Consider the following 24,971-nt stretch of genomic DNA (forward strand, 5'->3'; position numbering starts at 1 on the left):
TTCATATGTGGGCGGGTCTTACGTATGCGTTCGCTTCTGCGTGCGAGCACACGGGGACAGGGGCACTTAAAAAAAAAATATTATTAGTGTTAATTTGACTTATCTTTTTTTACATTTTGACACTTTAAATAGGAATATGCATGAAAGGACTTCTTTACAGTGAGATATGGGGTCAATAAGACCCCACATCTCACCGCTAGGCTGGGAAGGCTAAAAAAAAAAAAAAAAAGATCACCGCTTCACAGCCGAAGCGGCGCCATTTTTTTTAATGCAGAGGCCGGACGTGCACTGAAAATATCTCCTAAACTGTACAGGTTGAGGAGATATTTTCAATACCAATAGTTAAGCCTTATTATAGGCTTACCTATAGGTAAAAGTTTGCAGAGGAGGTTTACTTCCTCTTTAACCGCTTAACGACCTCCGCATGTACATATACGTCGGCAAAATGGCACGGACAGGCAGAACGACGTGCCTGCACGTCGCTGCCTTTCCGCGGGTCGGGGGTCCGATCAGGACCCCCCCCCCCGGTACATGCGGCGGTCGGTAAGCCTCAGGGAGCGATCCGGGATGAGGGCGCGGCTATTCGTTTCTAGCCGCCCCCTCGCGATCGCTCCGCGGAGCTGAAGAATGGGGAGAGCCGTATGTAAACACGGCTTCCCCGTGCTTCACTGTGGCGGCTGCATCGATTGTGTCATCCCTTTTTATAGGGAGACTCGATCGATGACGTCAGACCTACAGCCACACCCCCCTACAGTTGTAAACACACACTAGGTGAACCCTAACTCCTACAGCGCCCCCTGTGGTTAACTCCCAAACTGCAACTGTCATTTTCACAATAAACATTGCAATTTAAATGCATTTTTTGCTGTGAAAATAAATGACAATGGTCCCAAAAATGTGTCAAAATTGTCCGAAGTGTCCGCCATAATGTCGCAGTCACCAAAAAAAAATCGCTGATCGCCACCATTAGTAGTAAAAAAAAAAAAAAGAAAAAAATGCAATAAAACTATCCCCTATTTTCTAAACGCTGTACATTTTGCACAAACCAATCGATAAATGCTTATCGCGGTTTTTTTTACCAAAAATAGGTAGAAGAATACGTATTGGCCTAAACTGAGGAAAAAATAAATGTTTATATATGTTTTGGGGGGATATTTATTATAGGAAAAAGTAAAAAATATTGCATTTTTTTCAAAATTGTCGCTCTATTTTTGTTTATAGCGCAAAAAATAAAAACCGCAGAGGTGATCAAATACCACCAAAAGAAAGCTCTATTTGTGGGGAAAAAAGGAAGTCAATTTTGTTTGGGAGCCACGTCGCACGACCGCGCAATTGTCTGTTATAGCGACGCAGTGCCGAATCGCAAAACCTGGCCTGGGCATTTAGCTGCCTAAGCCTAGGTTCACACTGCTGCGAATTCAAAATCGCGGTAAAATGCGCGATTTTACCGCGATTTTGCCGCGATTTCGGCCGCAATTTACTGTAAATCGCGGCCCGAAATCGCAAAAAGTAGTACAGGAACTACTTTTTGAAATTCGCACTGATTAGGACAGTGCCATTGCCGACAATTGCCGCCGATTTGAGATGCGATTTGACATGTCAAATCGCATCTCAAATCGTTCCAAATCGTACCCAGTGTGAACCAGGGCTCAAGGTCCGGGGCTTAAGTGGTTAACAATTTTTTTTTTTTTTTGTGATATTACTTTTTAGACAGGTTCATGCGGTATTTACCAAGCGTTTCTTAAATTTGTGGTAAATAACGCTGAACCCTGTAGTGAATTGACATGTTTCATACTGCATGCGATATTTGGGTTACATGTGTCACATGACCCGAATATTTAATGTGAGACTCTTTTGGGAATTAATCCCAATTTATGGTGGAGTCTTGTCCAGAATTCATATTAGTAACATTAGCCCATAATGTGCATTCTATGGTGCGTATGAGGAATAATAGGCTTGATCCAACATCAAAAGGATGAAACTCTCAGTAATCTCTGCAGGTATTAGTTTATACAGGACACTGCCACTAAACCTTCCATATGATGCAGCATCTCATTGACTCTGTGTATCTATCATCACTAAATCCTCCATATGATGCAGAATGCCACGAACTAAGCAAGGTAGTCATCACAACACACGACACCTATTACAATAGTCACGGAGTACTGCTTACGTCCGTCCATGGCCACTCCCCCATCTTGTCCGCCCACACAACCTCCTCCCACTCACCTACTTCCTGCCCCAATGTTGCTGACATCACTTCCCACTCTAATTCCTCGGCGACCATCTTGACTCTTGGCAACGGGCACCTCTTGAAGATTACTGTATAGCGATAATATAATAATAAAACTAACACGTGACCTACGTGTGAGAAGAGAAATTAAAATAAATTCTCAAAAAAGGATCTTGGATTAGGAAGTGCTTGTCAGCCTGATTGGTCATTTCACTGACTTCCTGTTGATGTGAAGGCAGAAGTACCCTGAGTCTTGTGAGAGTCGGGGAAGTGATTGGTGGTCGTGGGATGGCGCTATCCTTGGTCCTGATCGGTCTGTCAGTGTGCAGTGTGTCTGGACTGTGGCCAGTACCATACAGGTAAGTCATGTCCTCACTACACTGGACTTCTCTGGTCACATGACAGAAAGTCACAACTCTCTACTTGGCTTAGGTGTATGAAGCACATTGACAAACAAGCCATAGCTGCTTTCTGCCTATTACTAAAACTGGAGAGTGCAAAATGTAGCCAATCAGCTTCTAACTTCACCTGGTTTAACTACTTCACCCCCGGAAGAATTTACCCCCTTCCTGACCAGAGCGCTTTTTGCCATTCGGCACTGCGTCGCTTTAACTGACAATTGCGCGGTTGTGCGATTCTGTGACCAAACAAAATTTACGTTCTTTTTTCCCCACAAATAGAGCTTTCTTTTGGTGGTATTTGATTACCTCCTGTTTTTTTCAATTTTTTTTTTGCACTATAAACTAAACAAAAAAAAGAGAGCGTAAATTTTGGAAAAAAATTCAATATTTTTTAACTTTTTTGATATAATAAATATCCTCAAAAAAATATATAAAAAAACTCATTTATTTTTTCCTCAGATTAGGCCGATACGTATTCTTCTACATATTATTGGTAAAAAAAAATCGCAATAAGCGTTGATTGGTTTACGCAAAAGTTATACGTTTTAATTAGAATTGGCAGTGATCTGCGATTTTTATCGTGACTGCGATTTTGCGGTGGACACTTTTGACACTATTTTGGGACCATTGTCATTTATACAATGATCCGCGCTATAAAAATGCACTGATTACTATGTAAATGACACTGGCAGGGAAGGGGTTAGACATTAGGGGGCAATCAAGAGGGAGTGATTCTAACTGTGAGGGGGGCTGGGCTACCAGTGATATGACCGAGATCACTGTCCTGTCACTAGGCAGAACAGGGAAATGCCTTGTCTACATAGGCACCTCCCCGTTCTGCAGCTCCGTGACACGGTCGCGGGCCGCCGGTGAACATCGACTTAACAAGGTCATGGTCACGGAAAGCGCGGCGGGCAAGCTGTAAATTAAAGGGGATGTACCTGTATGTCCATTTGCCCACCCCCGCTATTGTGCCGATGTATATTGGCGTGCAGCGGTCAGCAAGTTCAGCCCAGGAAGGTTTTAACTCCTTCATGACCAGGCCATTTTTTGCGATATGGCACTGCGTCACTTTAACTGACAGTTGCGCGGCCGTGCGCTGCTGTACCCAAATACAATTGATGTATTTTTTTCCCCACAAATAGAGCTTTCTTTTGGTGGTATTTGATCACCTCTGCGGTTTTTATTTTTTGCACTATAAACAAAAATAGAGCGACAATTTTGAAATAAAAAAAAATAATAATAATTGTTTACTTTCTGCTATAAATACCCAATAGAAAAATTGAAAAAAATCGAATTTCTTCATCAATTTAGGCCAATATTTATTCTGCTACTTTATTTTCAGTAAAAAATATAAGAGTATATTGATTGGGTTGCACAAAAGTTATCGCGTCTACAAACTATGGGATATTTAGATTGTAAGCTCCAATGAGCAGAGCCCTCTGATCCCTCCTGTATTGAATTGTATTGTAACTATACTGTTTGCCCTCGTGTTGTAAAGCGCTTCGCAAACTGTTGGCGCTATATAAATCCTGTATAATGGCAACTTATAGCTGGATTGCGGCGGACAAGTTGGACACTAAGTGACACTTTTACAGTGATCAGTGCTAATAATATGCACTGTCACTGTACTGATGACACTGGCAGGGAAGGGGTTAATATCAGGAGCAATCAAAGGGTTAGATCTGCTCAGTGGGAGTGATTACTAACTGTGGGGGAGGTGCTTGTACTTTGAGAAGGCAGAGATCTGTGTTCCTGCTTACCAAAACCATGTAGTGCAAGGGCCTGCCTGATTGCATACAAATTGAAACTCTTAAGGTCTGACCTCATATTATATGGTTTTGGTAAATCTGAAGAAAATCTATTAGTGTGTATAGGATCTTAGGCTTTAAAACTACTGCAACTTGTAATGTGACTTGGGACTGCAAAGTTGCATGATGAGTCGTACCCCATGATTTCCAATGAGTACTGTTCATATCTATGCAACTTCAAGTCGCAGCGACTTCAACGTAGTCCCTGCACTGCCTTGGTCCCATTTTGATGCGACTTGAGGTCCACAGACCTCAAGAATACACAGGCATTGCTTCAAGTCGCATCAAAATCGTGCAACTTTGGGATTGCAATAGTGGAAAGCTAGCCTTAGGGTGGACTTCTACTTTATTGTTGAATGTATGTTCCTTGCTAAAGAACATTATTTTTATCAAGTTGTTATGGCTAAAGTTCCAATTTACTACAGTTTTCTTTTACTTTAATCAGTTAAGCTTCATGCACACTGGACATGTTTTCAGCTGCTCAAGGGAGCATCTGGCGTATATTCCCCCCCCCCCCCTGCTTTTGAATGCCCTAAGTTCACACCTATGCATTTTTTGGTGCGTTTTGCAGTTTTCAGAAACTAACTACAGTCCATTTAACATGGTTTCCTATGGTACTAGTTCACATCTTTGCGTTTTGCGGCTGGTGCACTTTTGGAAAGGGTCTGGGACTTTTTTAGATTTGCGGCTAATCGACTATAATGGCGCTGCACCAGAAACGCAAGTGGTGCCTTTTTGATGTGTTTTACGTTTCTTTTTTTACCACTGTATATAACTGGTTGCTAAGCAGGGGGGCCGGGAAGCCGGCCGCCGCGACCTTAGCAACCGATGAGTCATCAGCAGTCAGCCGGGTTCCCTGCTGAAAGCTGAATGTAAAAATATATATATATTGCCGGCAAAACAATTTGCAACCCCCCACGCCAACATTTTAAAAAAATTGGCATGGGGCCCCCCCCAAAATCCATATCAGAACATTATCCAAGCATACCACCCAGCAGGTCAGGAAAGGAAAGGGAAGGGATAGGGACGAGTGAGCGCCGAACAATAGGCAACGGACAGCGGGGAACATAACAACGGAGGAGACAGCTTTGCAGAAATACCAGCTTCTTATTTGTTTTTTAGCGGGTAACCGGCAGCAGCAAGGAAGGAGAAGAAGGCGGTGGCGAGGAGGAAAAAGATGACAACACAGGGAGAAAACGGTGGCGGAATAAAACAAGGGCACTGGAAGAGACATCAGCTCAGAGCTGTTTTACTAATAAAGGAGTTGTCAAAAACTAGCTCTTGTTTTGTGTAACCTTTCACTGCTTTTTAGGTGAATGGGTAGGGGTTTGGGGGTCCCCTTGTTATTCCAATAACCCCCCCGGAGACCCCGACAACCACCGGCAGGGGTTGTCGGGAAGAGGCCCTTTTCCTCATCAATATCGGGGCAAGGTGCTTTGGGGTGGGGTGCAGAGCCCCCCTGCCCCAAAGCACCTGCCCCCCCCCATGTTGTGGGCATGCGGTCTGGTATGGTTCAGGTGGGGGGGCTCTGAATCCATACTAGACCCGAGAGGCCTGGTATGGACCTGGGGGGGGAAACCTGCAACACTTTTTTCAGTATTTTTTATTCAGCGGGGAACCCCACTGACAGCTGATGACTCATTGGTTGCCAAGGATGCTGTGGCCGGCTTCCCAGCCCCCTCCTTAGCAACCAGCTTCATACAGTGTTTTACAGTGTGTTCAAAGAGAAAGAAAAATGCGAAATGCATGAAAACTGCATGCAAAAACACATAAAAAACGCTGGTTTAAAAACTCAAAATGCACTGTAGATTGTGCTTGAAAAAGGCATCAAATGCAGACACGTAAGTGTAACTAGACTTATGCCCCGTACACACGATCGGAAATTCCAACAGAATAAGTCTGATGTGAGCTTTTGAACGGAAATTCCGACCGTGTGTATGCTCCATCAGACTTTTGCTGTTGGAATTTCCACCAACAAGAGATTGAGAGCTGGTTCTGATTGGAAAATCCGATCGTCTGTAGTAATTCCGATGCGTAAAATTCCGACGCATTCTCAGAAACAATTTGACGCATGCTCAGAAGCATTGAACTTAATTTTCTCGGCTCATCGTAGTGCTGTACGTCACTGCGCTCTTGACGGACGAAAGTTCAGAGAACTTTTGTGTGACTGTGTCTCACACACAAAACCATCCAAGGTTTTTCCGACGGAAAATCCGATCGTGTGTACGCTGCATAAGATGAGTTTGGAGGCAGAAAAAAAAAACACTGTCATCCAGGAGAAGCTGCGTTTTGCCAGAATAACACTTGATGTGTGTAAATGTGTCTAAACGCAAGTTAGTGCATCAGGTGTTTTTTCTGCTAAAATTCTGCTGACAGGAGGAAGGCATCTAGAAAAGATACAGTGCCTTGAAAAAGTATTCACACCCCTTGAAATTTTCCACATTTTGTCATGTTACAACCAAAAATGTAAATGTATTTTATGTGATAGACCAACACGAAGTGGCACATAATTGTGAAGTGGAAGGAAAATGAATGGTTTTCCAAATTGTTTACAAATAAAAGTGTGGCGTGCTTTTGTATTCAGCCCTCCTAAGTCAATACTTTGTAGAACCATCTTTTGTTGCAATTGCAGCTTTAAGTCTTTTTGGGGATGTCTCTACCAGCTTTGCACATCCAGAGAGTTACATCTTTGCCCATTCTTCTTTGCAAAATGGCTCAAGCTCTGTCAGATTGGATAGAGAGTGTCTGTGAACAGTAATTTTCAAGTCTTGCCACAGATTCTCAATTGGATTTAGGTCTGGACTTTGACTGGGCCATTCTAACATGTGAATGTGCTTTGTTCTAAACCATTCCATTGTAGCTCTGGCTGTATGTTTAAGGTCATTGTCCTGCGGGAAGGTGAACCTCCGCCCCAGTCTCAAGTCTTTTGCACAGACTCCATTCATCTTCCCAATAACTCTGCCCAACTTTTCTGTCCCTGCTGAAGAAAAATATCCCCATAACATGATGCTTCCACCACCATGTTTCACGGTGGGGATGGTGTGTTCAGGGTGATGTGCAGTGTTAGTTTTCCGCCACACATAGCATTTTGCTTTTAGACCAACAAGTTAAATTTTGGTCTCATTTGACCAGAGCACCTTCTTCCACATATCCTGTATCCCCCATGGCTTCTCGCAAACTGCAAACGGGACTTCTTGTAGCTTTCTTTCAACAATGTTTTTCTTCTTGCCACTCCTCCGTAAAGACCAGATTTGTGGAGTGCACGACTAATAGTTGTCCCATGGACAGATTCCCAGAGCTGAGCTGTGGATCTCTGTAGCTCCTCCAGTGTTACCATGGGTTTCCTGGCAGCTTCTCTGATGAATGCTCTCCTTGCCCGGCCTGTCAGTTTAAGTGGACAGTCATGTTTTGGTAGGTTTGCAGTTGAGCCATACTCTTTCCATTTTCGGATGATGGATTGAACAATGCTCCATGAGATGTTCAGAGCTTGGGATATTTATTTATTTATTTTTATTTTTTTAAACCTAATCCTGCTTTAAACTTCTCCACAATTTTATACCTAATCTGGCTTTCATGATGCTGTTTGTTCACTAAAGGTTCTCTAACAAACCTCTGAGAGCTTCACAGAACAGCTGTATTTATACTGAGATTAAATTACACACATGTGGACTCTATTTACTAATTAGGGGGCTTTTAAAGTCAATCGGTTCCACTAGATTTTAGTTAGGGGTATCAGAGTAAAGGGAGCTGAATACAAATGCACGCCACACTTTTCACATATTTGTCAACAATTTTGAAAACCATTTATCATTTTCCGTCCACTTCACAATTATGTGCCACTTTTGTGTCGGTCCATCACAAAATCCCAACAAAATCCATTTACATTTTTGGTTGTAACATGACAAGATGAGGAAGATTTCATGGGGTATGAATACTTTTTCAAGGCACTGAAACATCCAGTGTGCATGGGGCCTTACACAGCGAGATGGATTAGACTGGCCATTGATGGAGCGATTTTTGTTTCCTGCAACAGTGTTGATGGAGGAATCCCTCCCACAGAGCCATTGTGATTATTGTGTTATATACGAGGGTTCTTCAAAAAGTTTCACACTATTTTTCTTTTTCTTCTTTTTTTTTTTTTTATGAGTTTCACAGCAATCTTCACCACATCGTGACAACTCTTATACTAAACTGCAAGGTCAGCAGGATTGCCAGACAGACTAGTCACATGACACACTCAGACACAACCAACTTCTACTCCCTTCTGCCCTCACCGTTTCCAACAAAAAAAATTCAAGTGCGGAAACGTTTTGAAGACCCCTCGTGATATAACATCTGTTAGCAATAATCACATGAAAAATCTGTCAGGCTGGTTGTACCCAAGGTGATCGATCATCTTGGTACATTCAGCCTGCCCACACATGGTGAACTGGCCCAGATTCGAACTGTCTATGGCTGACTTTAGTAAGAAGTGTTTTGGAATCAAAACTGAAGCCTCGTACACACGGCCCAGAATCGTGTCAGGGAAAAAAAGTTGTTTTTCCTGACAAGATTCTTGGCAAGAATCTCTTGACGACCGAGTGTACAGACACTCCATTCAAAAGAACTGCCTTTCTTTTGAATGGAGCAAACGCAGTGACGTCATGGACTACGACGAGCATGCGCTCGTCATATTCGATGCCGTCGCTGCCATCTTGCTAACACCCTACCTATAAGGTAGGAGACAAGTAAAGAATTTGATGCACAATGCACTATTTACATTCCATTTTCTCTTGGAGTTGGGCTTTAATATATAGATAACAATAGTAAATGCATACAGCAGGTGACTTTTGTTTTTTTCACACATACATACATTCATCAAATTGCAGCAATTTCTAAAGTTCTTTTTAGAATAATCTTTTAATTTCCTTTTTTTATATGCAGACGATTTGACTATCGTCCTAAGACGGATCCCTACTGCCAAGCCCAGTATACATTTTGCCCTACTGGATATGCAGATGGCTCTATTCCCTTGATGAAAGATGAAGACACCATTGAGATTTTTCGACTACAAGCACCAGTTTGGGAATTCAAGTATGGAGATCTTCTCGGTCATTTTGTAGGTGTACTTTGTTTTTTTTTGTTTGTTTTTTTAAAGATTAGATATCACATTAACACTTGCGTTTATGAACAAAATTTCAGTTACCATATATACTCAAGTATAAGCCAAGTTTTTCAGCCCTTTTTTTAGGGCTGAAAATACCCCCCTCAGCTTATACTCGAGTCAGTACCTGAATTCTTGCCAGGCGTCCATTTTTTTTAAAAGTCGCGGCTTCCTCCTGGTGTTCCGTTCCGTTATAGGCATTTGACACTGTGTTCAGTGTTCCGCCAGTCGCGGACGTCCTCTTGTTCGAGGATGAAAGGATATCTGTGATTGGTGGAACACTGAACACAGTGTCTGCTGGGAAACTGAGTCCGAGGATGAGTGGACCTCCGTGATAGTCAAATCACAGAACGGAACGCCAGGAGGAAGCCGCGACTTTTAAAAAATGGACACCTTTTAAGAATGCAGGTATTCGGGCACAGTGAGACTGCAATGGGCACAGTGAGGTATGACACAGTGAAGTTGCAATGGACACAGTGAGGCATGCAAATGGGCATTGTTGACCCACTTTTCCACTTACAGTAGCTGCTGCATTCTCACACTTGGCTGATGCCGCGTACACACCACCGTTTTTCTTGTTGTTCAAAAACCCGTCGTTTTTCACAACGTCATTCCTCTCCAGCCTGACTTGCATACACACGTTCATGCAAAAAAAGTCCGACCAAAGCGCGGGGACGTACAACGGGACTTCAAATGGCGCCACCCTTTGGGCAGCTTTTGCTGATCCTCGTGTTAGTAAAAGTTTGGTGAGAGACGATTCGCGCTTTTCAGCCTTGTGCTTTTCAGTCCGTTACAGCGTAACGAATGTGCCATCTTCATTATGAACGCTAGTTTTACCAGAACGAGCGCTCCCGTCTCATACTTGATTCTTAGCATGTGTGGTTTTTTTTCCCCTCGGAAAAGCATACACATGACCATTTTTCATGACGAGAAAAAGATTGACGGGGAAACACAACGAGAAAAAAGAGAGCTGGTTTAAAAAAATTTGCGGGCAGTTTTTCCATCGCGAAAACTGCTAGGGTGCATACACACGACCGGTTTTCTCAAACAATAAAAAAAAATGGCAGTTTTCACATCTTGAAAAAAGGTCGTGTGTACGAGGCATTATACTCGAGTCAATAATTTTTCCCATTTTTTTTTTGGGTAAAATTCGGTCCTCGGCTTATACTCGGGTTGGCTTATACTCGAGTATATACGGTAATTACATTCTCTTTGCTAGAAATGTATTAGGAATTTTATAATATACAGGTATTAAAGTTTCTGCTTTGCATCTGCTGACTGTGGAGGCAAATTTCTTTAGGCTTTAGATATAGTGGCAATTTTCAGTGAGTTGGTCACTGTACTAAAAAAACACCAGCAGATGATCACAACTTTCTAGCCATCTGGACTGAATGACCCAGGCTGCATTGACACATGATCACGGGGGGAACGCAGCGATACTGCCCCACGATTCGAAATGGCTGTAAAACGCAGGGTGTATTTGTGATGCTATTACTTCTAATGGCAACGTATTCGCACCCCGATTCTGCAGCGATTGTCTTACAGTCAATCGCGCTGCAATTGCAGCAAACCGCAACACGCGACGCTGTCACCTATAAGAAGCTCATGTTCCTTTTTGAGGGAGAAGCGTTGTGATTTTCTGCGATTGCAGTGGGATTTATCTCCCGGAAAAATTTACCGCGATTGGGGTGCCATTAGAAGTAATGGTATTGTGTTTTGCAGCCATTTGAAATCACCGTGCAGAATCGTGGTGATTGCGTCTGCGATCATGTGTCAATGCAGCCTAGGACCTCATGCACACTGGGACTTTTGTAAATGCTTTTCTCCCGGCAGGAGAAAAGCAGCTTCAAAAAGTGTCTAAGGCTGGGTTCACACTACGGTTTTCCCGTCCGTCAGCCGCATACGATTTCAGTATCGAAAACGTACGGGCCCGGACGGGAAAACGTATAGATAGAGAATGCATTGCAAATCGTATGCACCCAGATGCATCCGGGTGCGTACGATTTGCTGGCAAAACGTTTTTTAAACGTACGCAAAACCGTGTTCAACCACGGTTTTGCGGTCGTTTTTAAAACAGTATGGCAACCGCATACGTTTTCCTTTAACATTAATGTCAATGGAAAACGTACATATGTGCGGTTCCATACGTTCCCGTCCGTTTCAGCCGCATACGTTTTTTCATATAAATCGTATGCGGCTGACGGACGGGAAAACCGTAGTGTGAACCCAGCCTAAGCCTCATTTTTGCAAATGTGTTTAGACGTGCCAAGCACTTGGGCATTTATTTATTTCATTGGCCACATTTAAGAGTCTATTCACACTTGTGTGACTTAAAAATTGTGCGATTTCCATGTTTGGATGAGTGCGACTCTGGCTTTGACCATTGTGATTGTTTTCGCTCTACAAAGTCGCCTGTATATCATGCAGCTGCGACGTTCGTGCGACTTTTGAGGGTTTACATTGGAATCGAAAGGACCTCAAGTCGCATGAAAGTCAGACCAAAGTAGTGCAGGAGCTACTTTAAAATCGCTGCGACTTTAAGTCACACATATATGAACGGTACTTATTGGGAAACATGGGGTATGAATTGTCATGCGACTTTGGGGTAGGCAGAAAAAAAAACATAGAAAATCTGTAAAACAGGCATTTTTGAGCTCAAGGGTGCATGAGGTCCCGTTCACAGGCGTTTACAGGAATTTAGAGGCAGGAAAAAAAAAAACTCAGAATGTTGTAGCCTCTAAAACTAATTACATGTATTGATGCGCTGGTACCTGGTCCTTTACCGGATTGCCAAATGCCTTCTGTCCTACTCTCCTGTTTTTTCCGGGGTTGTCCTGACAACGGCACACGCCTCTATATCTGGTGGAGCTGCCTGTTGGCCCAATCATTTTGGGTTGACATTTTCCGTAGCCTTTCCACCTTAATTGGTAGAACCTTAGCTCCCGACCCAGCCATGGGTGTACTCAATAAGAAACCTCCTCATGTAACCTCCAATTCAAGCTACTCCTGCAGGTTACAACTGCTGCAAAGCAAACCATTGCAAAGGCCTGGAATACACCCCACCTCACTGTCTTGGAAACAAAGAATAGAGGGCCAGATTCACAAAAGAGATACGACGGTGTATCTCCTGATACAACGTCGTATCTCTGTGATCTGTCCGTCCTAACTATGCGGCTGATTCATAGAATCAGTTACGCATAGATAGCCCTAATGCCCCGTACACACCATCACTTTATGTGATGAAAAAAAACGACATTTTCTGTGAAGTAAAAAATTACGTTTTTGAAACTTCAATTTTCAAAGACGAAGTTGCCTACACACCATCGTTTTTCTCACAATGTTATAGCAAAGCGAGGTTACGTTCTCACCACTTTTTCCATTGGAGCTTGCTTCATAAGTAGCTTCTGGGCATGCGCGGGTGAAAAAACGTCATTTTAAACGACGTTTTTTACTACACACGGTCAATTTCTGTGAAGTAAAAGTTGACGTTTTGAAAAACGACACATAAAATTGAAGCATGCTTCAATTTTTTTTGGTCGTTTTTTAGAAGACATAAAACGACGTTTTCCCACACACACAGTCAATTAAAGTGACGTTTTTAAAAACGTCATTTTTTTTCATCACATAAAGTGATGGTGTGTACGCGGCATAAGATCCGACAGGTGTAATTGACTTACACCGTCGGATCTTAGGATGCAATTCTAGGCCGGCCGCTAGGTGGTGAGGCCATTGCGGTCGGCGTAGAATATGCAAATGACTAGTTACGGCGATCCCCGAACGTCCGCGTTACCCGTCGATCTAACTTTACGTTGTTTCCGTCGAGATACGCGTCGTAAAATTAGGGCTGAGCCCTAGGTGTTCTAAGCCATGTTAAGTATGGCCGTCGTTCCCGCGTCGAAATTTAAAACATCACGTTGTTTGCGTAAGTTGCCCGTGAATGGCGCTGGACGCCATTTACATTAACGCCGAAACCAATGACGTCCTTGCGACGTCATTTAGCGCAATGCACGTCGGGTAATTTACCTGACGGAGCATGCGCAGTACGCTCGGCGCGGGAACGCCCCATTTGAATTGGGCGGACTTGCGCCGAGCGCATTTACGTTACACCGCCGCAAGTTTACAGGCAAGTGCTTTGTGAATCAGGCACTTACACTGCAAACTTGCGGCGGTATATTGTAAATGGATTACGTTGCGCCGCCGCTGCGTAGCGGAAATGTATGTGAATCTGGCCCAGAGTTACCAGAGCCATGATTCATGCCAAAATAGAACAGTTTTCCTAGACGGGGTCAAAAAGTTTGAACGCCTTTGGAAACCCTTGGTCAACCATTGCCTTCCCCCTGACTTTGATAATGCTTTATTACTACCCCGAATAGCTTTATTTGTAATTTTGTTTACCCATAGAGACCAGATCCATACCTCTTCCCTCCTTGCCCTTCCCCTCTTTCTTAAATTCCCCCTTCTCTTCTTCCTCTCTTCACCTTTTCAGCTCTTCTCTTCTGGATTTGAACCTCTCGGCTTCAACCAAGCTATCTACCCATCATGCTGAGGCCAGAAATTCCCCATCCAACTGTAATCCTCCTAAGTTCAGGCCTACGAACGCTTTCAATGTTTATCATACATTTTAACCTTATCCATTTCGAGGACTCTTAAACACCTGTTTGTTTGTTAACCTCAGGGTAACTGAGGGTTGGAGGAGAACCACTTAGCATTCAGAAGAAAGATCAAAACTCATCTCTTTTGATATCAAAGAAGACAGGAACAACAAGCGCCCAGAGGCGATTTAGTTTGCATGTGCCGCGCTATATAAGTTTTCATTCATTCAACTCCGACTGGAGCCCTCCGTAACTAGCCGTTGTTTATAGGAATCACATTGGTTCCTGGATTCCACTTATCAATAATCTCCTAGGTGTCCCACACTGAGTAGCTTTAGGATCTTTTTATGCTTTGATGGCTGTTTTTTTTTTTTTTTTATGTTCTGTTACAAAGGGCTGCGTCCCTACCTTTGCATTGAGTCACTATATTACTATTGCCTACCCCTATCCTGGGTGAATACTTCTCTCTGAAATATCCTGTTGAAATGTATTGTTCTGTCCTTCAAGAAAAAAATAAACCCATTACTTTTGCATTCAAGATACAAGCGTTTTCAGCAGAAAAAATTGTCTGACGTACCTAATTGCATGTTAACGCTAGGTGCTTTTACTTGATAGTTTTTTTCATTTCAATGGCCAGGATAAATTAATATTTTGGCCAGTGAAATCAATAAACGCCCAAGCACTTGATGCCCTTAATTGCGCTTGAAAAAACACACCTTAGGAGCTGCTTTTCTCCTGCCAAGAGAAAAGCATTTAGAGAAGCCCCAGTGTGCATGAGGTCTTAGGGCCCTTTCACACGTACGGACCGTATGTCCGTATTACATCCATCCTTTTTTGGATGAAATACGGACATACATTAATCCCTATGGGATAGCGGGTGTCAGCGAATGAACATCCGCTGACACCCGATCTCATCGGTCCCCGCTATGGTCCGATTCTGCAGACGGAGGAAAATCCTATTTTTCCATCCGTCTGCAGAGCGGATCAGGTGCACACGGACAGATGGTCCGTGTTTATCGGATCCCCCCCATAGGGGGAGCAGAGATCTGACGGGGCTGTTCCTGCAGAGTGTGCAGGGACCACCCTGTCATCTGCCAGCTCAGCAGGGATCAACGGAGCGATCCCCGCTGAGCAAGCGGATAAGAAAGGTACGGATCCTCACAGGATCCATATGTGGGAAATGCCTATCTGAGACCATTTGTGCACAGTGGCGTAATGCTGCACAAATATAGGTAAACATGGCATGATAGTTTAATGAAGAAGTACAGCCAAAGCGCATTTGACTATACTTTTCCTATGGATCACAGGAGTGCAGTTAGTTTTAAGCCAACATTGGGCTAAAGCCTGCTGTTAGCTGCTGTCACAGAGCCGGTCTGGGCTGGGAAACATTGCGACCGTATGGTTGGGATCGACCCAGGAACCTGGACTGACATCTGGCTCAGCCTCTTGCTAAGACCCTGAGTCAGGCCCTCCCGCCCCCCACACAGCCCAGTGCTCCAGTGAGCTCTGGAGGGGCAGAGCATACAGCAGGGACTGACAATCACCACTATCTCTTTAGAGCAGCGTGTAGTACTAAGTGATCATACCTATGTACTCTACAGCCTAGGCTAGAGATGTCTTTTGTAGGCTAGCTGAAGTCGCAGTGATGCTGGGATGACTGTTTCAGCTCTCTGTACTGCATGCTGTGTTCTAATAAATGGTCCTGTGATTCCACACACTATGGTACTACCAAGAGTCTTTCATTTTGATTGTAGCAGTTGACACTCTGGAATATGTTTTTAGCATGGAAATGATTTGCTGTTCTAATTAAATATGGATTATATATACACTGTAGGGGCTGACTTCAAAGCATTGAATAGTCCCCAGCATATTCTAGACAGACCTACCATTACCAACAGCTTATTTTATAAAACATCAAAGTCTAGGCAGCAGGTAAACTCCTTCCACATTCCTCCCTGGACCTAAATGGGCTGTTTATCACAACACAATGCTATGGCAGACTTGCTTTTGCAGACAGTACAATTTTTAATAAATGTGTTATTTTATCAAAAGTGCTTATTCAGTGCTGTTATTTTTTATTTATTTTCAGAAAATTATGCATGATGCCATTGGATTCAAAAGCTCATTGACTGGGAAAAATTACACTGCAGAATGGTATGAGCTCTTCCAACTCGGTAACTGTACGTTCCCCCACCTACAGTCTGACATAGAGGAACCAATCTGGTGTAACCAAGGAGCAGCCTGCTTCTTTGAAGGGATAGATGATGAACACTGGAGGACCTATGGAACTTTAGTTCCAGTAGCAACGATCTCAGGTAAAGATCCAAATGTGAAATGAAGGTTCGATAGCCTCTTATGTAAAAACTACAGCGACAGGAATGAGGATGTGTTTACTTACAGCAGTCATTCAGGCTTCTCCTCCAGCTAAGGCAAGAAAAATGATTGCTAAAATCTGATTGTTTGCTTTGTGCAGCTCCAATTTCCTGCAGTTATTACACACCTCTCAAAAAACAACAAAGAAAAATTCCCAGCTCAACTTGCCAACCAGCCTGCAACAAACCACATTTTCCTGACGCATTCATGGCAGCACACACTGGGTTGTGACTCCGCCCCCACAACCTGACAGGATTGGTTAGCTATAAATTTGAAGAGGAGACACCCGGCATTATTCTCTTTTTTTATCCTCACCTGAGAGGACGTGGACGTACAGCTTGTCTCCTACCGCTATCGCCCCAGCAGGTTCAGCCTCTCCTGTTTTGGAAGTCCCCCTTGTACAGTCTCTAATAGAGCTTTTATAGGGGGAGCCCCGCTCTGGTGGTCTCAGGGGTTAATCCCGGCAAGTTCCTGGCATATATGCAAGCTTTAAATAAGCTTAAACAGGCAGTGTGGCTCTCTAACTTTTTTCTTTCCACTCCTCTTTCTGGGTATGCCCTTCGTTTTATATGTCAAAGCTTTTTCTGCAATTGTGCCCCCTGAAGGTTCCCATTTCATTGCTGTGCTTATTTGTGTACATCTGTACCTTTTTTTTCAGCAGGCTCTCTGAGCCATGTAGTCCCTCGCACCGCCGCGTTCCCCGGGCGTACTGCGCATGCGCGCAGCACAATGATGACGCCGGACACCTCCCTCGCCCTCATCCAAGATGGCGCCGGGACGCTACTGCGCATGCGCGTACGCGTCAGCGCCGCGATGGCGGCGCCAAATTTAAAAAGCCTGAAAATTTCTTTTTTTCCCTAAGGCTGCTGCTTTGCTTGAATTCCACAGGGATTTCTCCCAGGGTATGCAGGTGCTTCCCTTTCCCTTTGCTTATGCCTTGTTATGTGTTTTGTTTATTTTTTTAACCACCTGTTGCTTTCTTCCAGTACATCCTTCTGCTGCTTCCCTGTGTTTTTCATGGAGCCCACTGCCCTCGCAGACCACTACCAGCAAACGAGGTATGGAGACCATCACTTTCGGGTAAGTAGAGAAGAGACAAAAAAGAGAGCCGGCCACTAAACACTGCCTTTCTGTTGCAGTCCCATCAGGCCAAGAGACGCAAGCCCACGGCGCAGGGAGAGGTCCAGGCATGCATCAAGCAGGAGGTCCCGTAAAAGTCGGTCAAGATCTTCCTCCCGCTACCATCGATCAAGGCATAGCCGATCCCGTCATAGCCGGTCTCATCGCAGACGGTCTCCCTCATCTCACCGCGAGCATTATCATACCCGTCCTGCAGCTAACGCTTGCTGGGTGTGCGGTGCTACTGCTTTGCCAGGAAAGCTAGCATGTCAGACTTGCTTTAATGAAGCAACTAGAGAAAAGGAGACGAGCGCCAGGATGACTACAGATTTCTCATCCCAACAGCTCGTGGGGGAGTCAGCGCAAGAATCAATGTGGACTTCAGTTCCTTTGGTCTGTGATGAGCCCACTCCGGGCACTTCATCCGCCTCCGGCCCATATGCCCAACTAATAGAGGCTCATTCCGATCATGAAGATCGAGAACTTGTGTCTGGATTTGACTTCTGTCTAGTCGAACCTTTTGCCCGCTCGGTCAAGGCGACAATAGGTTGGGAAGAACCCGTGTCGGAACCACCCAAGGTTGGGAAATATTTCCCCGAGTTATGGAGGGATCCCGAACTGTTTCCCTTCATCGAAGAATTGGAAGACCTCATTAAGGAGGAGTGGGAGAAACCGGACAAGCGTCCCGGTCTGTCCAACAAACTCTCTAAACTGTACCCTCTGAAAGACTCTAAAGTCGCTTCCCTCATTAACGCTCCCGTGGTGGATGCTTCTCTTATGCCACTCGCCAGGCATGTCACTCTGCCAATAGAGGACGCAGTATCATTCCGGGATGTTCTCGACCGTAAGATCGACCTAGAATTAAAGAAGGCTTACTCCACGTCAGGGGGAGCATGTAGACCAGCTATTGCTACAGCAGCTGTCGCCAAGGCCATTTCCGCATGGGCAGCCAATGCTGAGAAGGTTCTCCTGGAAGGTGCTGATCGAGGGGATGTCATATCCTCCTTGCAGGAGATCAGGCTAGCCGGTGACTTTATGGCGGGGGCCTCGGTGGATATCATTCGTTCTTCGGCCAGGTCCATGTTAGCCTCAGTTATGGCCCGCAGAGCCTTATGGTTAAAGCCTTGGGTCGCTGACGCGGGTTCAAAAGCCAACTGGTGCAGGATACCATATGATGGCACGAACCTGTTCGGCACAAAATTAGATTCGGCATTCTCCAAGTGCACTGGTGGAAAATCGGGGCTTATTCCCTCCGACAGAAGACCCAAGCCTCAGAAAGGTCCTACCTTCAGGCGTAATCTGCCTGAGAGGTACAGGGAGGCCAGATCCTATCGTCCCGGTAAGGAGTTCAGGAGAGAATGGAGACCCAATCGCCCACCCTTTACGAGGGGGCAGAAGCCCAAGGTCTCTACTGCAGGGGACCAGCAGAAGTCTTTTTGAAGTCTTGCCTGCCCACCCAGCTCAGGTGGGCGCCAGGCTCAGCAGTTTTGCACAAATATGGTCGGACCACATAGAGGACCCATGGACTCTTTCTACAATAAAGCATGGCCACAGATGGAACTTTATAGGGGTATTGCCTCACGCTACCTTTCAACCCACCAAGATACCGTCTTCCCTAGACAAAAGGAAACTGCTCACTCAATACATCTTAGAACTAGTTCAGAAAAGAGCTATCGTGGAAGTTCCTTCGCACCAAAGAGGCAGGGGATTTTATTCCCCTCTCTTTCTGGTTCGAAAGAAATCAGGGGATCTTCGGCCCGTGCTGGACCTCAAGCGGCTCAACAGAAGGATTCAGATAGAGGCCTTCAAAATGGAGAGACTCCAGTCCATCCTCCTGGCAGTAAATCTCGGAGACTGGATGCTGTCGATCGACCTGTCAGACGCCTACCTCCATGTGCCAATACATCCCGCATACCAGAAGTTTCTGCGCTTTTCCATCGGCCAACATCACTACCAATTCCGATGTCTACCATTCGGGATCTCCTCAGCTCCCAGGACGTTCACGAAGGTTATGCTTCCCCTCATAGCATTCCTCAGAGAGAAGGGGCTGCGGGTGCATCATTACCTGGACGATATCTTGCTCTTGGCAACAAATCGGGAGACTCTACTCCTCCAGCGGGAGATCCTAATCTCGACCCTCCAAAAGTTTGGCTGGTTAATCAACTGGCGAAAGAGCAGCCTTCAGCCATCACAGTCCATGGTTTACCTGGGGGCAGAATTGGACACGAAACAGAACAGGGTACAACTGCCCTTAGAGAAGGTGAATCCCTTAGTCCGGAAAGTGCGGAATCTATTGTCCTCCAGTCTCACGTCTTCCAGAACCTGCCTCAGTATGCTGGGCTCGATGTCATCCACCATACCCATGGTACAATGGTCCCAATGGCGCATGAGAACCCTGCAGAACACTTTTCTCAGGCATTGGGACGGAGCATCAATGCACCAACCCATCAGCATCCCCAGTCATGTAAGACACTCCCTTCTGTGGTGGACTTGCCCTTCCAACCTCAGAAGATTCAGGCCCATAGCTCCTCCGGAACCGGAGATAGTGACATCCGATGCCAGCGAGAGAGGTTGGGGGGCTCACTACCTGGATCAGACAGCCCAGGGTCACTGGCACTTCCCTGCTCGGGGGACAGTCTCAAATATACTGGAGCTCCGAGCGGCATTCCAGGCCCTCTTAGCCTTTGCGCCTCTTCTACAGGGGAAGAGCGTCCTAATTCGGATGGACAACAGGGTGGTGGTAGCCTACATCCAGAGGCAGGGCGGTACCCGAAGCCTCACTCTTCTGGAGGAAGTTCGCCCCATAATGGAGTGGTCCCAGATACATCTTCTGGACCTGAGAGCAGTCTATGTCCCAGCAGCACAGAATACGCTAGCCGACTTTCTGAGCAGGGAACTTCTATCCAACAACGAGTGGTCCTTGAATCCCCGGGTGTTCGCCGTTCTGACGGAAACCTGGGGGGTTCCGGAGATAGACCTGGCAGCAACACCAGCGAATGCCAAGTGTTCAAGATTCCTTTCCAGGGTACCCTTTCCAACAGCAGAGGGGACAGATTGCCTCCTTCACCCATGGGACTTCAATTTGGGGTACATCTTCCCCCCAACTCCTCTAATAGCAAGGTTTCTATCTCGACTCCGAAGGTCGTCGGTCACAGTAATCACAGTGGTACCATTCTGGCCGAGGAGACCGTGGTTTACAACGCTCCTACAGCTCAATACCCGACCTCCAATCCACCTTCCAGTTACAGCGGATCTCCTACTCCAAGGTCGGTCTCTCCATCCAGCCCCAGACAGGCTCCACCTGACAGCCTGTAGGTTAAGAGGGCTAGACTAAGGGAACAAGGATGTTCCCAGGCGGTTATAACAACCTTAATGCAAGCCAGGAAATCCTCCACGAACTCCATTTATACCAGGATTTGGGAAAAATTCGCCCAGTTGGCGCAACTCAAAGGTTGGAACCCCGTCTCACCCGATCCTTACCAGATCCTGGAGTTCCTGCAAACAGGAATTGACAAGGGCCTAAATTCGAGCACCCTAAAGGTACAGATCTCCGCTCTGTCCGCCAAAACTGGCACCAGGTGGGCCTTGCATCCTTTGATCATCCAGTTCATGAAGGCATGCGTAGAGATCAGACCACCCAGAAGACCGTGCTTCCCGTCCTGGGATCTTTCGGTGGTCCTCGAGGCGTTCTCCAATCCGCCCTTCTTCCCACTCAACTCGATTTCTCTATAGGATCTGACCTTAAAGTTATCCTTCCTCATTGCCATTGCCTCGGCAAGGAGAGTGTCGGAGTTGCAAGCTCTCATGTCTAAGGAGCCATACCTGATTTTTCATCCCGACAGGGTGATTCTGAGACCGTCAGACCGTTTCCTGCCCAAAGTTACTTCGGCCTTCCATTACAGCCAGGACATCGTCTTACCATGCCTTTCTAACGAGAATGGCGAACCTCATGCCTTGGACATTAAATCTACAATTTCCAAATATCTGTCGGCTACTACTCATCTTAGATCAACAGACGCTCTCTTGATTATACCTCACGGGGCCAGGCGAGGCCAGGCGGCCACTTCCCACACCATCGCCTCTTGGCTGGTCAGGGCTATTGGAAAAGCGTATTCCACTCAGCAGATGGAGATCCCGGAAGGCGTCAGGGCACACTCAACCAGGGCAGTGGCAACCTCTTGGGCAGCATATTGTGGTGTTTCTTCGGAAACTATATGCAGAGCAGCAACCTGGTCTTCCAGGCATACCTTTATCTCCCACTACAGGGTGGACGCCGCTCTCTTGGCTACGGCTGAATTTGGCAGATCTGTCATCAGGGCCAATTCTTCTGCTCTCTAGGGAATAAAATACTTTTGCATTGAACCCTCCCGACTGGCGAGTTATTTCCCAGTGTGTGCTGCCATGAATGCGTCAGGAAAACGGAAAATTGTATACTTACCTTTACGTAATTTTCCTTTCCTGACGCATCTTCATGGCAGCACACAGCTGCCCACCCTACTGTTCAATGATGATATTTACGGAGAATAATGCCGGGTGTCTCCTCTTCAAATTTATAGCTAACCAATCCTGTCAGGTTGTGGGGGCGGAGTCACAACCCAGTGTGTGCTGCCATGAAGATGCGTCAGGAAAGGAAAATTACGGAAAGGTAAGTATACAATTTTCCGTTTTCTTGTCTAACGATTCACATTAAAAACAGTTTGCACACATTTGCAAATACATTCGTAAGCTGCAGAGGCAGCGACAAGGCATCCAAGTTATTATATACCACATTGCAGGGTTACCTAAACCCAGTCTGTAGTGTTCCACTTTGAGGAAGTTTGCAGTTTTTAGCTCACACTTGTACACATTTGTCTATGTTATGTACATTTTGCTTTCCTAATGAGGCGTGACTTGTAGGGTTTCTAGTGCGCATCACTGTTTTTGTTACACAATGACAACTGTACATACCTTGGGAACTGCACCCACTCAGGACAGTCAATGGTTAGTGGGAGTATAAAATGCCTTGGTGTCAGTGGGAGTACTAAGTGCCCCTGAATGAGTGGGAGTAACAATGCCCATGGAACCTTAGGAGAAATGTTACTGAGATGTCTGTGTGGTCATTGGGAAGATCAGGGCAAGGACTATACAAAATACATTGGTAAGGATATCGCTCCACCTGTTCCCAGGCGCTGAACCACCGTGCATTCTAGTGCCACTCATCCACTACCAGGTCATTCATAGTCAAAATCAACACACTACAAGGAATGCATTGGGGTAATGTGTGACAAAACATGTTACCGTAATGTGACTTTTTGTATGGGCCCTAAAAAAACATAGTAATTGTAGCAATCAGCTCCTATATGTACAGTGCAGGAAAAAAGTATTTGATCCCATGCTGATTTTGTATGTTTTAAAAAATGCCAATGGTCCCAAAAATGTGTCAAAAGTGTCCGCCATAATGTCACAGTACCGAAAAAAAATCTCTGATCGTTGCAATTACTAGTAAAAAAATATATATTAATAAAAATGCCATAAAAATACCCCCTATTTTGTAAACGCTATAACTTTTGCGCAAACCAATCAATAAATGCTTATTGCGATTTTTTTTTTTTTTTACGAAAAATATGTATCGGCCTAAACTGAGGAAAAAAAAATGTTTTTTAATATATTTTTGGGGGATATTTATTTTAGCAAAAAGTAAAAAATATTCATTTTTTTTCAAAATTGTCGCTCTATTTTTGTTTATAGCGCAAAAAATAAAAACCGCAGAGGTGATCAAATACCACCAAAAGAAAGCTCTATTTGTGAGGAAAAAAGGACGCCAATGTTGTTTGGGAGCCACGTCGCACGACCGCGCAATTGTCAGTTAAAGCGACGCAGTCCCGAATCGCAAAAAGTGCTCTGGTCTTTGGGCAGCAATATGGTCCGGGGGTTAAGTGGTTAAGAGGGTGCTCCTAATCTCAGCTCATTACCTGCATAGATGACACCTGGGAGCCAGAAATCTTGCTGATTGATAGGGGATCAAATACTTTTTTCACTCTTTTTAAAATGCAAATTAATTTATAACTTTTTTGAAATGTGTTTTTCTGGATATTTTTGTTGTTATTCTGTCTCTCACTGTGAAAATTAACCTACCATTAAAATTATATGTCAGTGGGGAAATGTACAAAATCAGTAAAGGATCAAATTTTTTATTTTTTTTTCCTCAATGTAGCATTAGATTATCAAAAAAACTGAGTATATCAGACTTCTAAGGAAGTTCATCCTCAGAAAAAGAGCACAAAATGTACCAATGTTCTAAAAACATATCTTTATTATTAATAAGCAAAATGTTAAACTGATTTATGGGAATATTATAGGTAAAAGTTATTATCATTTTTTTTTATTTACTGAGGGTAAAAGGATTGGCACCTTTTAAAGGTCCCTTGTTTGGGGATCCGTTTGTTGTATATGTAGCATTAGAAACCAGCAGGCCAGCCAAAAGGTACATGCAGATGCTGATCTCTTCCCAAGCCTGATTTAACCATTACACCTTCCATGTTTAGCAGATGAAAATCTGATTTCTCATACTTTTTGTGGATTGTAAATTTGTTTACTTCTCTTTGATACAATAGGTTCCATGTTTAATCATCTGGCAAAATGGATAAAAGAAGATAATAACACTGGCATTTACTATGAGACGTGGACTGTGAAGGAATCAATGGCACCGAACTCAACTCTGTGGTTTGATTCCTATGACTGCAGCAAATTTGTGCTACGGACCTATCAGAAGTTATCAGAGCTTGGCGCCACCTTCAAGAAGAGCGTTCAGACAAACTATACTCGCTTGTTCTTGTATAGTGGAGAGCCTGTGTACCTGGGGAATGCAAGCTCCATTTTCGGCCCACGTGGAAACAAGTCACTAGCAACTGAGATTCACAAGTTTTATTTCCCTTACAGGCCTCATCAATCATTTAAAGAACTTCTTCTAAGCATCCTCGACATTTATGGGAAATCGGTGTTACAGAAGACATTTTATTTGTTTTATAATTTTGAATATTGGTATTTACCTATGAAACCTCCTTACATTACAATTACATATGAAGAGATCCCTCTGCCGTCCAGATAGTCTCTGACCGATCTGCCATATAAAACATTCCATGTGTCTTTACCAGTGACTGGCAATATTGCATGCCAGTTGTGGCTTCAGAAGGACTAAAAGGCACAATCATTGTTCAGTTTGGTAATTAAAAATGGTGTACAAATGAAATATGACACAGCTACTGTATTGTATTTTATCCAAGAAAGCTTGATCCATTATCAGTAGATACAATAATAGTC

The 24,971-nt window shown here is 44.6% G+C and overlaps 1 protein-coding gene across 1 annotated transcript; it reads left to right on the forward strand.

Moving 5' to 3' along the window:
* The first annotated feature begins 2,288 nt into the window (after positions 1 to 2,288).
* On the forward strand, positions 2,289 to 24,971 carry CLN5 (CLN5 intracellular trafficking protein). The gene is made up of 4 exons (XM_040341392.1): positions 2,289 to 2,592; positions 9,369 to 9,543; positions 16,270 to 16,495; positions 24,266 to 24,971. Exons 1-4 carry the CDS (start codon positions 2,522 to 2,524, stop codon positions 24,757 to 24,759), a joined length of 966 nt encoding a protein of 321 aa, XP_040197326.1. The 5' UTR covers positions 2,289 to 2,521; the 3' UTR covers positions 24,760 to 24,971.

Source organism: Rana temporaria, chromosome 2 (genome assembly GCF_905171775.1).
Source record: "Rana temporaria chromosome 2, aRanTem1.1, whole genome shotgun sequence".
Taxonomy (NCBI): Eukaryota; Metazoa; Chordata; class Amphibia; order Anura; family Ranidae; genus Rana; species Rana temporaria.